General features: G+C 45.7%; 1 protein-coding gene across 7 annotated transcripts in view; it reads right to left on the bottom strand.

Moving 5' to 3' along the window:
* The window catches only part of SLC4A4 (solute carrier family 4 member 4), a 534,858-nt gene that overhangs the window by 93,597 nt on the left and 424,998 nt on the right, over positions 1-16,263 (bottom strand). For all 7 annotated transcript variants that reach the window (XM_033961203.1, XM_033961239.1, XM_033961185.1 and 4 more), the window contains 3 exons: positions 12,413-12,684; positions 10,737-10,807; positions 6,989-7,180 (listed from right to left, as the gene is read on the bottom strand). In XM_033961203.1, coding sequence (XP_033817094.1) covers positions 6,989-7,180; positions 10,737-10,807; positions 12,413-12,684 — 535 coding nt within the window. The remainder of the gene's footprint in view (positions 1-6,988; positions 7,181-10,736; positions 10,808-12,412; positions 12,685-16,263) is intronic.

Raw genomic sequence — 16,263 nt, 5'->3', positions numbered from 1 at the left:
AAAAGGGGCAGCTGATGGTTGTGAGGAGCTGCAAAGAGGTCCACCTGAGGAGTGCCCCACCGAGCAAAGATGGAGTGGAGCGTGGGAGGATCCAGAGTCCACTCGTGAGGTTGAAGAATGCGGCTGAGATTGTCGGCCAGGGAGTTCTGTTCGCCCTGGATATAGACAGCCTTGAGGAAGAGACTGTGGGCCGTGGCCCAGGTCCAGATGCGGATGGCCTCCTGACAGAGGAGGGGAGATCCGGTGCCGCCTTGCTTGTTTATGTAGTACATGGCGACTTGGTTGTCTGTGCACAGGAGAAGAACCTGAGGGTAGAGAAGGTGCTGGAAGGCCTTGAGAGCATAGAACATGGCCCTGAGTTCAAGGAAATTGATGTGATGTTGACGCTCCTGAGGGGTCCAGAGTCCCTGGGTGCGAAGATCTCCCAGGTGAGCTCCCCATGCATAGGGGGAGGCATCCGTGGTTATGATCATGGAGTGAGGGGGTAGATGAAAGAGTAGACCCCTGGAAAGATTGGAGGAGTTCAACCACCATTGAAGAGATTGCTGAAGATGTCCCAGAGATGGGATGAGAAAGAGGATCCGAGGGTTGTGACCATTGGTTGGCCAGAGTCCATTGAGGTGTCCTGAGGTGGAGTCGCGCCAGAGGAAGCACATGGACCGTCGAGGCCATGTGGCCCAGGAGGACCATCATTTGCCGAGCTGGAATGGAGCGACGAAGGAGCACCTGACGGCAGAGGTGGAGCAGGGTCCGTTGGCGGTCTGAGGGGAGAAACGCCCTCATCAGAGTGGTGTCGAGGACAGCTCCAATGAACTGAAGTCGCTGTGTGGGAAGCAGATGCGACTTGGGGTAGTTGATCTCGAACCCCAGGAGGTGGAGGAAGGAGATGTTGTGCTGAGTGGCTTGTAGCACAAGAGGAGACGTAGGTGCTTTTACTAACCAATCGTCCAAGTAGGGGAACACCTGGAGGTTGTGAGACCTGAGAAAGGCCGCCACCACAATGAGGCACTTGGTGAACACCCTGGGCGATGATGCGAGGCCAAAGGGTAGCACTTTGTACTGATAGTGACGGTGCTGTACCTGAAATCGGAGGTAGCGACGTGAAGTCAGATTGATTGGAATGTGAGTGTAGGCCTCTTTGAGGTCTAGGGAACATAGCCAGTCGTGTTGAGAGAGAAGAGGGTAAAGCGTGGCAAGGGAGAGCATTCTGAACTTTTCCTTGACCAGACACTTGTTGAGGTCCCGGAGATCGAGGATGGGACGGAGGTCTCCTGTCTTCTTGGGAACCAGGAAGTAGCGGGAGTAGAATCCCTGACCCCTTTGGTCTGGGGGTACCTCTTCGATGGCATTGAGAAGAAGGAGGGATTGGACCTCCCTCAGGAGGAGAAGGGATTGGGAGGAGTGAGAAACAGACTCTATGGGAGGATTTTCTGGTGGAAGAGTCTGGAAGTTGAGAGAGTAGCCGTGGCAAATGATGTTGAGGACCCATTGGTCTGATGTGATGACCTCCCAACGGCTGAGGAAGAGTTGAAGGCGTCCTCCGATCGGCTGAGGAAAAGGCAATGATGGTGGGAGACTGGCTATGCCCTGGAGAAAAGAATCAAAAGGGCTGAGAAGGTTTTGACGGAGGGAGAGGCTTGGCAGGTTGGTGGGACTGTGAGCGAGCCTGAGTTTGATGCTGTTGACGAGGTCGGCGAGGCTGCTGTGGAGGCGGGTTGAGAGATCTGGCCAAGAACCTGCGTTGGTAGGAAGACTGCTGTCTGTAGGGGCGAGCAGGTGGAGTCTTCTTCTTAGGTTTTATCAGAGTATCCCACCTGGTCTCGTGAGCCGAGAGTTTCTGGATGGTTGAGTCCAGGGACTCCCCGAAGAGTTCATCACCAAGACAAGGTTCGTTAGCCAGGCGGTCTTGGTGATTAATGTCGAGGTCAGAAACTCTCAGCCAGGCCAGGCGCCTCATGGCAACAGCCATGGCAGATGCTCGAGAGGTCAACTCAAATGAGTCATAGATGAAGCGCACCATGAATTTCCGGAGTTGGAGTAGACTGGAAATTTGTTGTTGAAAAACAGGAACCTTATGTTCAGGAATGTATTTTTGTAAGGAGGAGAGTTGTTGCACCAGATGCTTCAAGTAGAAGGAGAAGTGGAAGGTGTAATTATTAGCCCTGTTGGCAAGCATTGAATTTTGATAAAGGCGTTTGCTAAATTTATCCATCGTTTTGCCCTCTCTGCCAGGAGGGGTGGAGGCATAAACACTGGAGCCCTGGGTTTTCTTTAAGGTGGACTCCACTAGAAGAGATTCATGGGGTAGTTGAGGTTTGTCAAACCCCGGGATAGGAATGACCCTGTACAAAAAAAAAAAGCATCCCCTTCCACCCTTCCACCCTCTCCCTCACCTAATTCCTCCATTCTTCTCCCTCCCTCTCCTCCCACCAACTTGAAAAAACCCCTACTTACCCACCTCAATCTGTCACAAACACTCCTCAGAGCAGAGCTAATTTGTGACAAACACTGGAATTCTGGCGTGTCCCCTATAACAAGGGTATCTTCAGGTCTTCTAGTTAGCCCTAGGTGCCTGCCTAGGCTTGGGAGGCAAGGCTCAATATAGGCTTCAAGTTATCACTCCTCAGACAGCATTCTTAAATAAAGAATCAAAGCTTTATTCTGACCTTGGTGGTCCCAAAAAGGTGAAACATAAAAGGCAAATATTGGCAAAATAAATTCAGCTGAACAAAAGGGAAAATCAAAATATACAAGCAAAAATCCCATACAGGTTATCTTGTCAGAGTTCTTGCACTCTGATTCAGCAATATGCTTTATAATGGTATTCAAACATAACTCAAACTTCTTCTCAACAGTATTTGTTAGAAGCATAAAACATAACATTTCGAGGGGCTCCCGGTACCGTGAGAGGGTTTTCCCAATTTTTGTAAAAAGTTTCCCTTAAGATGTCGTGGACGGGTAACTTCAAAAATTCTTTGGGTGGTTGTTCGAAGTCTAAGGCGTCGAGAAAAGCCTGGGACTTCTTCGAGTCGGATTCCAGTGGGATAGAGAGAGCAGCCGACATTTCCCGTAGAAATTTGGTGAATGAGGACTGTTCAGGTTTGGAACCGGTATCGACCATCGAGGGTTCCTCGTCTGTTGATGAGGCCTCATCATCGGTACCGGGTGGGGATTCTTCCCATAAGTCCGGGTCCCTGACGTCGGTGTGTGTAGGACGGGACGGTGGTGTGGATGGCTCAGTGTGGCGAGTCTTAGAAAGAGATTTGCCAGAGCGCATCGAGACGGTACCAGGGGAGGAAGACCGGTGCCGGTCCCGGTCTCGGGGGGACCGGTGTCGTTCCTGATGTCGAGGAGGGTCGGCATCCGAGTGTGGTTGCACGGAAGGATTGAGTGGCTCAGCCGCGAGCACCGGCATGGACGTGTTCAACGGTACCGATGGGGTCAACACCGGTGGTATGGTGCGAGGCTCGGGCCGGGCCGGTACCGGAAGGAGTGGGGCCAACATTGCTGGCAACAGGTGTTGGAGTTGCTGCTGCAGTTGCTCCTGTAATTGGTTTTGGAGTATGGCCGCAATGCGGTCGTCAAGAGGAGGCACTGGTACCGCTTTTTTCTTTTTCGGTACCATAGGTGCCGCTCCATGCCCCGGCGATGAGGAGGCCGATGACGAGGCACTCACTGAAATCGGGGCGGAGCGTTTGCGGGGTCGGCGTGATGTCGGGAGGGTCGGCGTCGCCGCTGTGGCAGGAGGGCACTCAAAGGACGTGGGAGGCTTCTTAGCCGGCTTACCTGGTGCTAGCGACCCCAAGGAAGGATCAGGCGTCGTCGAAGTAGTCGGTGCTGACTTTTGCGGTGCCGTCGACGGCGCGGCCGATTCCATGGCAGATCCGGTACCGAAAAGGATATTCTGTTGGATCTGTCTATTTTTTAATGTACGTTTTTTAAGAGTAGCACAGCGGGTGCAGGTGTCAACCCGATGCTCTGGACCCAGGCACTGTAGGCACCAATTGTGCGGGTCAGTGAGAGAGATTGGGCGTGCACACCGCTGGCACTTCTTAAAGCCTGGCTGAGGGGGCATGAAGGGAAACACGGCCTCCGCAAAATCAAAACCGGAGGCCTGTATGGTGGCAACAGGCCCCGCTGGGGCCGACCTGAAAAATACAGAAAAAAGCAAAGTTTTTTTTTTTTTTTGAACGGAAAAGAAACCCGAAGGGAAAAAGAACAAAAAAGCAAAAAATTTCGCAAGCGGGAAGGCAAGAATTAGATTTTTCAACAGCCGTTGAAACACATGCGTCTTCTTCGCTCCGCGGAAACGAAGAAACTGGGGACCACGCTCTCCTCCGTTGGGCGGGAAGGCACTCACGCATGTGCGGTGCGGCCAACTAGAACTTTCTAGTTAAAAGTGTCCGTACCGGGGCTCCGTCGGTGACGTCACCCATGCGTTAAGAATGTGCTGCCTGCTTGTCCTGGGATAACACTGTATAACCACGTGCCTCAATATACTTCAAGATAACTATTATGAATTAAAAGTGACCACTTAACTGCAACTTGCAGCCATCAGCGCTGAATCCATGTTAACACCTTGATGGCCAGAGAATAACATTAAGGCTTTGATCATTATTTTCATTTTTTCTTGGCTTCTCATTTGCCTATATTTTTGACATCAGTACATTGTTTGCATTCCTCTTTAAAAATGGTACCTAGGCCCAAATTCTCTATAGTGCACCTTAAGTTAGGCAGCATTAGGCACCTTACCACCATCTAACTTAATTTGTTTGTTTTTAATCGGCCCAGTATTTTACCATGTCGTTTAAAAACAATGGGGCCTGTTGTCCCGTTTGTATCCTGTTTCAAGTTAACATAAATAAAGTTAAAAAAAAAAAGTAATTGTCAAAAAAAACATAGGCGTCCACCGGAGCCTCCCAAAATGACGCTGTGATCACATCTGCAGAGGTGCCTAAGGTAAATGAAGGCTTGGTTAAAACCAGAAATGACCTTAGGTACTCTTAGGCATCTTCATAGATGCGATTCACATCAAACATAGGCGCCGGACATGTAGGCCTTCAAAACTCTGGCCTACATTTCCAATGCCTATGTTTGACTGTGGCTACGATTCTACAAATGGCACCATTACATGATTGACACACAACCAGCACTGTGATTGGAGGTACCGGTCCATAAGGGTGCCGTCTGTAGAATCCGTCCCCTGTCTTCACAGGAAGATGGCATTAAGCCATTGTAAATATGTAAATAAAATGGATTTGAATTTTTTTTGTGTGATAACCTCAATAGATGATTATTGATACATATGTTTTCAATTTTTTGAATGGCTTTTTTTTTGGGTGCACAGCATTTTGTGACTCTTAATTACCCTTCCAGCCTTTGTCTCACTCCCTCCCCCGAAGCCAGCCTGCCTGCCTACCACCCTCCCACGCTGAAGCATGGCCTACCCGCCGCTGATTCTTCCTTCCCCTTGGACGCCGCCGAAGTAAGACTGCTTCCCTCCCTCTGTCCCTACCTCCTCCCCTCCTGAGGTCCCCCCAACCCACCTGAACCCTCTTCTTACTTTGATGTAGCCTCCGCACCTGCACCAGCACCAGCATGTCCTGTGCTGTGCTGTGCCGGTGCCCGAAAATCTGCCTCCGGTGCTGGGCCTTGAGCATGTGCGCATGCTCAAGGCCTGAGAGTTCACGGTCAACGTGCACATGCTCAAGGCCCAGCACCGGAGGCAAATTTTCGGGCACCGGCACAGCACAGCACAGGACATGCTGGTGCAGGTGCGGAGGCTACATCAAAGTAAGAAGAGGGTTCAGGTGGGTTGGGGGGACCTCAGGTCGCGGCGGGGGGGGTGCCCGATGGTGGTGGTGGGGGGTGCCCGATGGCGGCGGGGGGGTGCCGGATCGCGGGGGGGGGGGAGGGTGCCTACCTCCTCCCCTACGCCATCCGCTGCTGCAGAAAATCCAAGAAGGGAATAGCCAGGTGCGTGCAGCAGCGCCGGCCCATAAGCCTTCACCCGGACCTTCTCTCCGACATCAGAATTGATGTCGGGGAGGGGGGGAGAGGCTTGTGGGCCGGCGGTATGCATTTGCTGCCCGCGTCTGGCCCATCCCTTCCTGCAGTTAAGGTGGCGAGCAGCGGTGGGCAGGGAGCAGCAGCGGCTGTGGGTGGCGGTCAGCCCATGTACCCCCTGACCTACAGGACAGGCAAATTTTCGGGGAGGCCATGGCCCCTGTTCCCCCCTCCCTCCTCCCCGTTCAGACACCTATGTTTGCAGTTACTATATCAAATGGACAAGATTGAAATAAAATGGTTATCATTAAAGCAAAATATTTCTTGGGCTGAATTACCTGGATAAAGTTATCTGGTTAAGTATACTTACAGTTGGGCAATATCAACCTCATTAAAGTAGCTATTTCATTTTCCAACAAAATAATTCAGGGTTAAAGATATATAGACTACATTCAGACATACTTTGCTTGCCCCATACCTAGATATTCTTCTTATCCCTTATGTGTCCACCTGTACCTGCAATTCACTTCAGCAGAACCTACTAGAAATCCCTTCCTCTCAGTAGATCACAAATGATTACACTAGGAACAGTATATTTTGAGTAATAGGCCTCCCCCAGCGAATTAAGACTCAAACATCTATTGACCATTTTAAATCATCATTGAAAATATTTCTCTTCAAAGACACCTTTAATTTAACGCTCCCGTCACATTAGGCCTGCATCAAGGATACCGTTCTATACAAATACGCAGCCTCTTCATATATTTCTTCTCTGTCCTTTCAAATTGTTTTAGTTCCTCTTCCTTATATCTTTACTCCCTAAACTTTCCCTTGATCCATTCCACTCCTTCATAGACATTAATTACAAACCGCATTGATGCAACATGAATTGCGGTATATCAAGACTAATAAAAACTTAATATCAAGGAGACGAGAAAAATTGCTTGGAAAAGAACAATTTTATTCAAGATATTATACTCACCGTGGTTGGAAAATAGCGGCTGGCTTTGAATTTCTTCAGTGCCATAGAGCAAGTGTAGGTGCCAAAGAAAAGGATAAAGGACATGAGCATGATGTCGGGAATGTATTTGCAGTTGTTGCCAACAAGGCAACCTCCATATTTCAAGCATTCCTTCTTAGACAGTGCAGACCAATTGATGGTGGTATTATGCACCTAAGGAACAAAAAACAAAATTGTGGGTTGTAAAACTCAATGTCTACTAAATTTTATGAACCGACTCAGCACTGTGGCAGTTCCTAGCGAAGCAGGAATATTCCTAATGACAGATCCTGGACTAATATTAAACACTGAATTCTGTATCGGTGGTACACAAAAAAACATGATAAATAGATAACTCCTGAAAGGGAAAAGTCAACTTAAAAAGGCATTTCACATTATAATCCTTCAAAAGGCTGTCTTGTGGCCTGAAATCGTGTCATCTTAAAAGATTCCTCGAACAAACCTTCTCTTTTCAAGCGGCCAAACTAAATTCATGGCTCGCCCAAATTATACTTGACGCCTCTTCATACCTCCACTTTAGAAAAAAGCTCAAAACTCTACTTTTCAATGGACCAAATCCTTAATGCCCCCCTCTTCCGCATTAATCGTTCCCCCTCGCCACACTAGAAAAATAGAAAAACAGATCAAAATCCCTTCTTTGCAACTGAGCAAATCCTTAACCCTCCCCTCCCCCTCCTCAACGCTTCCCACCTTCTCCTTGTTGCCCCCCCTCTCATCTAATATGCTCTGTTCCCCCTTCTCTTAAATCCAGTTGTATTCTCTTACAGTACTTACTTTATATGCTCTGTATTAGCCCTTAACCCCACCCAAATTGTCAATGTAAACAAGTTTTGACCTTTCGATTGCCTTGCTATGTTCCTCCTTGTTCAATCGCACTGTATGTAATTCATCTATTTGTTGTGAACCGCCTAGAACTCCCTGGGTATGGCGGTATACAAAAAAAAAAAAAAAAATTATTATTAATTGCTTTTCTGATTGAAAACATAAAATACTTTTATGTCATGTCAGACATTACAAAAATACATTTATTTTGGTGCTGACATATATGTACTTTCTGGAATTAAGTGGATTAATGTGGCAGTCCTCGAGGTGACATCACTTGAGGTAAGTGAAGCAGAAGGTTGATGCTGAAAATAGAGAGTGACGAAGGGAAAAATCTGTCCCCATCCCTGCCCTGTCCCCGCAGACTCTGTCTTCATCCCCGTGGATTCTTTCCCTTCCCCTGCTCCGTCCCTGCAGAGTCTGTCTGATCCCATCCACACAAGTCTTGACTAGCTATTTTATATTGAAATAATTTTATTGAAGTATAAAAAGGAACAATGTGCTGTACAACTGTCATTTTATAAATCATAAATACAGAAAAAGGATCAATAAAACCCATCTTCCCTCACAATATCCACTCCACTATCAGGAAAATTGAATGCTACATAGAAAATTCATCCTAACAGAATACCTCGGTCACATACACAGAACACAAATGCCAAATACATAATAACTGATCAAAAATGTTAAACATAAATTAAACCAAAATCCCAAAAAGCCACATCTTTTATATAGTACAACAGATTCATTTCCTTCCAAACTGTGCAAAATATAAAGATCACACATGCCAGGTATGGTATTAGGCCAAGGAGTGCAATTAGGGCAACTGCCCCCTGGCTTCATTATCTTGAACGTCTCAATCATGTCCCCTCTCAATCACCTCTTTTCAAGGGAGAAGAGGCCCAGTTTCTCTAATCTCTCACTGTACGACAACTCCTCCAGCCCCTTAACCATTTAGTCGCTCTTCTCTGGACCCTTTCAAGTAGTACCGTGTCCTTCTTCAAGTACGGCGACCAGTGCTGGACATAGTATTCCAGATGGGGTCACACCATGGCCCGGTACAGCAGCATAATAATCTTCTTCGATCTGTTCGTGATCCCCTTCTTAATCATTCCAAGCATTCTGTTTGCCCTTTTTGCCGCCGCCGCACATTGCGTGGATGGCTTCATTGACTTGTCGACCAGTACTCCTAAGTCTCTTTCCTGGGGGGTCTCTCTTGAGTACCAGACATCCTGTATTCATGTACAAGATTTTTGTTACCAACATTCATCACCTTACCCTTATCCACGTTAAACTTCATTTGCCATGTCGTGGCCCATTTCTCGAGCGTGTTTATGTCCTGTTGCAGGTCTTCGCAATCCTCCTGCATCTTCACTACTCTGATTAATTCCCCCCTCAGGCCGGCATATGCCCCTTCCTTCTTCTGTGTGTGTCTAATGGCTATTTCACCAGGGAGCAAACCGAAGGTATGCTTCTCCCCTTCTCTCCACCATCATCTAGTATCCCCCTGGTCTCCTGGTCTCACTTTAAAAACTAATTGTAACCTATGGAGGATCGCTGATATACTTTGTACCTGTTATTCCCACATTCCTTCCTGGGCCATCTTTTTTTGGGGATGGGGGGTATTGCTTATTTTGTTGAAACACCTGGTCCAATTTTCAACTCGACGTATGTTTTCACAGGATTTTCCATTGGATTGTCATAGACAGACATTCTTGATTCCTTTTGTATAATTCTTTTCAACAGGTATTTCTGTTCAGTTAGAATGAATAAAAAAGTGAAGACGTGTGAAAAAGGCACAGAGAATTTTTTTAAAATTTTGGACTTTTTCCACATTTGGGGGTATTTTGCAAGTTTTTTCATATATTGCCCATTTCTGCAAAACATTTTACATTTTTATTTATTAGCTTCCATAATCCAAACCTGCAGCCAAACCGTTCGCACCAGCAATTCAATAATCTCTTTCAGATTTGAATCACAACAGTTTTGCTTGAATTTTTTTTAAAAGACATCATCAAACCTTTTGATTTAGAATATCACAGTGTCTTATGTATTCCATTTACTGCATCATCTCAAGAGTTTATGGACTCCTAATGCCTACAGTAGTGCCAAAACAGTGCCCATGTCAGGAACTTGTGAGCCTGATGGTCTCAGATTGATTTGTTTCTATCTCAATAAAACACACTTTTGTGAACCAGGTTTCCTTCTTTTCATTTGTTAGTCATACCTACTATGCTACCATTGTCAATAAGACAGGAGTGAATTTATCCAGTTTAGCCAAATCCCCATCCCCACTAAGATAGACCTTTCTTAAAATAGTTTGAGTCCTTTAGCCTTCAGTCCAAGAAAAAAAGCAATATCAGTGAGGATTCCCTCCACCAATCTTTGCTCAATACATTTTCCCAGAAACTGCTCTATTTTATCCCAGTATACATTTACTTTGACACATGCCCAGAAGTAATCTCCCAAGATACCCAGTTCATAGGTTCATTTTCAGCCTCAGTCCAATTGCAGAATTTTGATCTTATTTCCCTCGTGTGGGAAGATGCTCTACAAAACAGCTTGTAATCTCTGTTGTTAACCAACAGATTATTTTGATCTGGAGGAAAGTAGTGGCTTTGTGAATTGAATATGCTCTTTATACTTCATTTAAAAAGCCATTGTCCATTTGAAACAATGATTATGGGGTACACATATATCAGATCACTTCATCAAAGAAACATAGAACTTCTTTCCTTAAAGGTAAGCTCCATTCAGATTTAAAACTTTTAAAACCTTTTTTTTTTTCTTTTTATTATTTTGTTATGGTTTAAATTCCCACCCTGTATTCTATTGATATAGATTATACATTGTTGGAAACAAAGAAATAAACTCTTAGAAAACATACCATTTCAGCAGTGGTATTTGTCAGCCAATTTAGTGGTGCTTCTGTTGTCTCGTTATAAAAAGAGCCATTCACTGAAAAAGAACACAGAGGTTTTGTTAACTCTGAAATGTCTCAAGAATTTAAGACTTAAGAACGGACTGCTGAATCAGTTCCACTCTCCTTCAATATGAATATGGTTGAAGCACCACCATATCATGAAAAGGGCATGATGAAAGGAAATGGAGGATAAATACCCCCATAGTACATATATTTGATAAGTGTTATATTTAGATACAATTATTGAAGGAAGAATGTCTATACACCAGACATAAAAAGTCTATTACATAGAAACATGATGGCAGATAAAGGCCAAGTGACCCATCTAGTCTGCCCATTCACAGTAACCATTATCTTTTCCTCTCTCTAAGATATCACATGTGCCTCTCCAACGCCTTCTTGAATTCAGACACAGTCTCTGTCTCTACCACCTCTTCTGGGAGACTGTTCCATGCATCTACCACCCTTTCTGTAAAAAAATGTTTCTTCAGATTGCTACTGGGCTTATCACCTCTTAATTTCATCCTATGCCCTCTCATTCCAGAGCTTCCTTTCAAATGAAAGAGACTTGACTCATGCACATTTACGCCACAAAGGTATTTAAATGTCTCTCAAATCATGTTTGGGCTTAATTTCGGGGTAGGTCTTATTTTCGGGGAAACACAATAGCTATGTTTTAAAAAAATCTATCTGCTATAACGAACTTCTTAATGGCCTTTTTAAAGGTAGTACAGGCATTAAAATCATTTCAGAAGCCAAGTCAACAGTGGGGTTAATGTTCTGAGATTACAAGGGACTGCTTATTTCTTCATACTAGTACAATGCAAACACTGCTGCTATCAGTTCTATCTATTTCATTTTTTCCACTATTTCCTCATTTAAGCAATAAGGTAAGTTTAAAAGAAAGAAACACTTGTCTGCAGCAGGAATGAGGAAAGGATACACTGTGTGCACTTACTCTTATTTGAACCACTCTGTGTGGAAAGTGCAAAGGGATAATACAGAATGGACAAGGATTGAAAGTAAGTCGGATTCCATTTGCCTTCTCACTTTCCAAAATTTCTCAACCGTTGTTTCCTTCTAGTACAGCAGGTCTACCAAAAAGCACCTGAGGCAGATTGTGCAAACTCCACTCACCCCATTTAATTGAATTCCAGGTGCTTTCAATCTTTCTTTTGTACACAGAATAATCGCTGTGCAGGCCATTCAAGAAACAGCAAAAAAAAGATAGGGAAGAAGAAAAAGAACTTTGTGCCTGATATTCAGTTAGCAGTAATCAGCATTTTTCTGACCACTGCTGGCATTAAACTTGGAAATTCAATGCCAAGCCATGTCCAGATACAGGCAATAAATTTCCAGGTTTCCAGAGCCAGCTAACACATAACCAGTTAAGTGTGATATTAAGCTATGGTTAAACTGGTCAGTTAAGTGCTGCATATCAGCACTTAGCAAGCCAAGTGCCAACTCCACCCAAGGAATACACTAACCATTTAAGTGCCACTGAAAATTAGCGGTTAGCCCCAAACAGGCAATTTAACTGGCCAGGAGCCATTTCTGGCCAGTTAAATCATGCTGAATATTGACCCCCTTTGATTAAAAACCATTTGGATTATAGAAAACAAAAAAAAGTTAACCCTTACCTGGGTTAGGTGGGGAGCAAGCACAGCTGTATTGTGTGATGTAGTCCACTTTGAAATGAGAATTGATGGGGTAATAATCCGCTAACTTAATCATCTTTTTGAAAGCGTCATAAATGAAGATGAAGCTAATCAGGGAGGAGAAACCTTCTTCAGTGAAGCGGGTGAAGTACTTGACCAGGAAGCTGGCATCTGTGGCAACCAGAACGAGACACAGGAAAGCAGACCACAGGCCAATCCACAGGCGGAACTCCAAATAATCAAATCCATTGTCTCTAAGATCAATGAAATAATTGATAAAAGTTCAGATTCTAGCCAAGCTAGTGTCTACAATAAAGGAGGAGCAGTCGGAGATATGAGCTATTCTCAAGCATGTTGGCATTTATTCCCTTGGAAAATCTTGTTCAACACAGTTTAGAGTAAAAGTAAAGAAATATAAATCACAAAAGACGCATCTTTAAGGCATGCCCTTATTAAAAATCTGACCCCCTAGAGGTAATGCTACCATAGTATCGCAGGAATCAGCAGCACCAATTGAAGCAGGCAGGCTACAAGCAGAAGTGAGTGAGGATTACTCTCCCCCCCAAAAAAAAAAAAAAAAAATACCCCTTGTAGTAAGTCAGAGTCCCGCAAGGAGAAGTCACAACACATGAGGTTGGAAAGGAGGGGGACTTAATTTCTTTAGCCCCACATCAAAGCTGGGTGGAAGAGACATCTCATGTCTGCAGGGCACTGAGATCCCCTGGATGACAGGGCTCAGGGAGACCTCCAATTTGAGCTAGGATCTTTAACTTTGGGGACATTTTCTTGCCAATTAAAAAAAATTTATAATCAGGTGCATTTTCAATATGCTGTCTAAATCTGAGTTTTGGGACATTTGGGGAAAAATGTCCCATTTTCAAGCCAGAAAAAGTCCAACCTTTTGTTTTGAAAATGGTCACTTGCTAGATGTTTTTGAGTTTGATGCATCTATCTTTCAGGACCATTAAAAAAAATCCAAGGGAAAAACGTACTAAAACAAGCCATTAAGATACATATTTGGGGGGTGTCCAGCATTTGTAGAAGACTGGTCACACAGACATCCTAACATGAGCAGTGAGGCACCCTAGGGAGCACTGCACATAAAAGATCCCATGTACAAATCTCACCATTATTCCCTTTTGTTGTATGGGGAGCCCTCCAAAATCCCACTGTACCTACAGAGGTGACACCTGTAGGCATAAGGGCTATTGGAACACAGTTGGGTACAATAAGTTTTTAGTGGGTTTTGGAGGGCTTCACCACAAGCATACTATGGATCTGGGTCCCTTTCTCTATAGTCCACTGCACTGACCACTAGGCTACTCCAGGGACCTGCTTGCCAAGTTTCCAAGTTTTATTAAAATTTGATATTCTGCCTATCAAAAAGATATCTAAGCAGCTTACATAAAATATTAAAACAGCTATAAAACAAAAGAAAATCAAAAGTGTGTTAAGTGTGAGAAAAGAGGTGAACTACAATATATATAGCAGTGGTTCCCAGCCCTGTCCTGGGGGATCCCCAGCCAGTCGGGTATTCAAGATATTCCTAATGAATATGCATGAGAGAGATTTGCATTCCTATCACTTCAATTATATGCAAATCTCTCTTGGGTTCTGACCAAGGGACAAATTTCTTGCCCAAATCCTCTAGAGCAGTGGTTCCCAACCCTGTCCTGGAGGACCACCAGCCCAATTGGGTTTTCAGGCTAGCCCTAATGAATATGCATGAGAGAGATTTGCATATAATGGAAGTGACAGGCATGCAAATCTGCTCCATGCATATTCATTAGGGCTAGCCTGAAAACCCGATTGGGCTGGTGGTCCTCCAGGACAGGGTTGGGAACCACTGCTCTAGAGTGAGGTCACAAACAGAGACCACCCTCCAGGAAGTTCCAAGATCTGTCTGGTCTTCTCAATGAGCTTTCTCAGGCTTCTGGAGTTGCTGGAACCCTTGTTCTGAGTCCCTGGCAGTTTGCACAGGTGCCTGCCTGTCTGAATGTAATATGTGTTTCCCATAGAGACCAAAGTACATGAGCTTTTTCCAAACTCCATAGGTCACAGGCAGCTCTAAACTGCATAAGGCTTCATACAGCAGTACACAGCACTGGCCATTTTAAATGCCAAGCTTGCAGCTCTGGGAATAGATGCACCCCTAAGTTCTTCACTGGTTCATACTATTTGCCCAGGCTACATATAAAATACTAGCTTAGTGCGGATTCTGCACCTAACTTTGGGCATTAGCAGTTACGCTTGCCAAACGCTGCTGTAAATGCTGGCACCCAAATGATGGTAATTAGGTACACAAGTCCAGGTATTCTATAACATTGCATCTAAATTCTGGGAACGACCTTGGCCTGCCCCTGCTCTTCCTATGGCCACACCCCCTTTGGAGTTCCTCTTTGAAATTTAGGTGCACACAGTGGCATAGTAAGAGGCAGAGCACCGAGGAAGCTAAACAGGTACAGAAGAAGTGAAGGGGTGTGCATGGCAGGGACGGGGGAGGCGGAGAAGAGTGCAAAGAGGGGGGGGCGGGTGTTACTGCCCTAGGCGCCTCCCACCCTTGCTTCGCTAGTGGGGGCACATGTTATAGAATAAGGCAGAGTGGTATATAATAGAGAATGACACGGGGAGCGATCCCCGCAGGGAGCCGCGGCGTGGCTGCGGTTTGGCTGCGGGTTATGGAGACTCCATAGCCAAATCGCCGCAGACACGGGGACAAAAGTTTTCACCGCCCGCAAAAACGGTGAAAAGATTTGTCCCCGCAGGCAAATGTACCCACTTCTATGTACCGCTATTTACCTCGTCTTCACCGTGTGTCTTTGGTTCGGGACCGGGTGTCAGATTTTTTCCGGCGGCCATGTTTGTCTCCGCCATGTGGTCTGTCTCCTCCAACTCTCTCTACCCGACTTGCACGTTGCCGCATTGACTCCGCCCCCTAATATACAGGCTCTTCATTGGTCAGTTCTTTTTGCTGAATTGGATTCACTTTTCACTCATTTCACTGGGAGGAGCTGAAAGCCTGAAAACTTCGTCAGGTACAAGTAAGTGTTCTCCCCGGCTGATTTAGATGACCGCCCAGCTAATCCTGCTCCTTCCCGGGCTGACTCGCGCCGAAAATTTTGTTTGACGCCTGCCTATTTTTTTTTTTTTGCCAGCATGCTTTTACTTGCTTCGGGCCTTCCTCGTTGCCGGGACCTGCCTACTTTCTGTTTCCGCGAAGGCAGGACCTGGCAGCGAGGAAGGCCCGAAGCAAGTAAAAGCAGCAAGTTGTAAGCTTCCCTCCGGGCCGGGGCTCTATCGTGTGCGTGCCGGTGCCGGCTTCCCTTCTCTTTCCCTCCCCCCCCCCCCGGGACGCTACTTCTGGTTTCGGAGGGAAGAGAAGGGAAGCCAGCATGCACACAATACAGCCCCGGAGGGAAGCTTACAACTTGCTGCTTTTACTTGCTTCGGGCCTTCCTCGCTGCCAGGTCCTGCCTTCGCGGAAACAGAAAGTAGGCAGATCCCGGCAACGAGGAAGGCCCGAAGCAAGTAAAAGCAGCAAGTGTAGTGGTATACCATTTGAGAAAAAAAAAAACGCACGGACGTCGGACCTGATTCTGCTTGCTCTCGCCACGGACACGGACCTCAGATTTTTAAGGCGGTACAGGTTTAGATCCGCGAAGTCCGTCAGGTCCGTGAGGTCCGCGTTTTACCCCTTCCCCAACCTTGGTGCTTATTGTGGTCAGCCAGGAAGAATGAAATCAAAAAAGTTCGAGTTTAGTCAAGCTGTGATTTGAACTTTATAGGCTTTTTTTTTTTCTTCCTTTAACTGGCAGGCAGAAGAATGCTCCATT

Source organism: Geotrypetes seraphini, chromosome 1, assembly GCF_902459505.1.
Source record: "Geotrypetes seraphini chromosome 1, aGeoSer1.1, whole genome shotgun sequence".
Lineage (NCBI taxonomy): Eukaryota > Metazoa > Chordata > Amphibia > Gymnophiona > Dermophiidae > Geotrypetes > Geotrypetes seraphini.
Note: the sequence above shows the minus strand (reverse complement) of the source record. Positions and strands in the feature narration are given on the sequence as shown.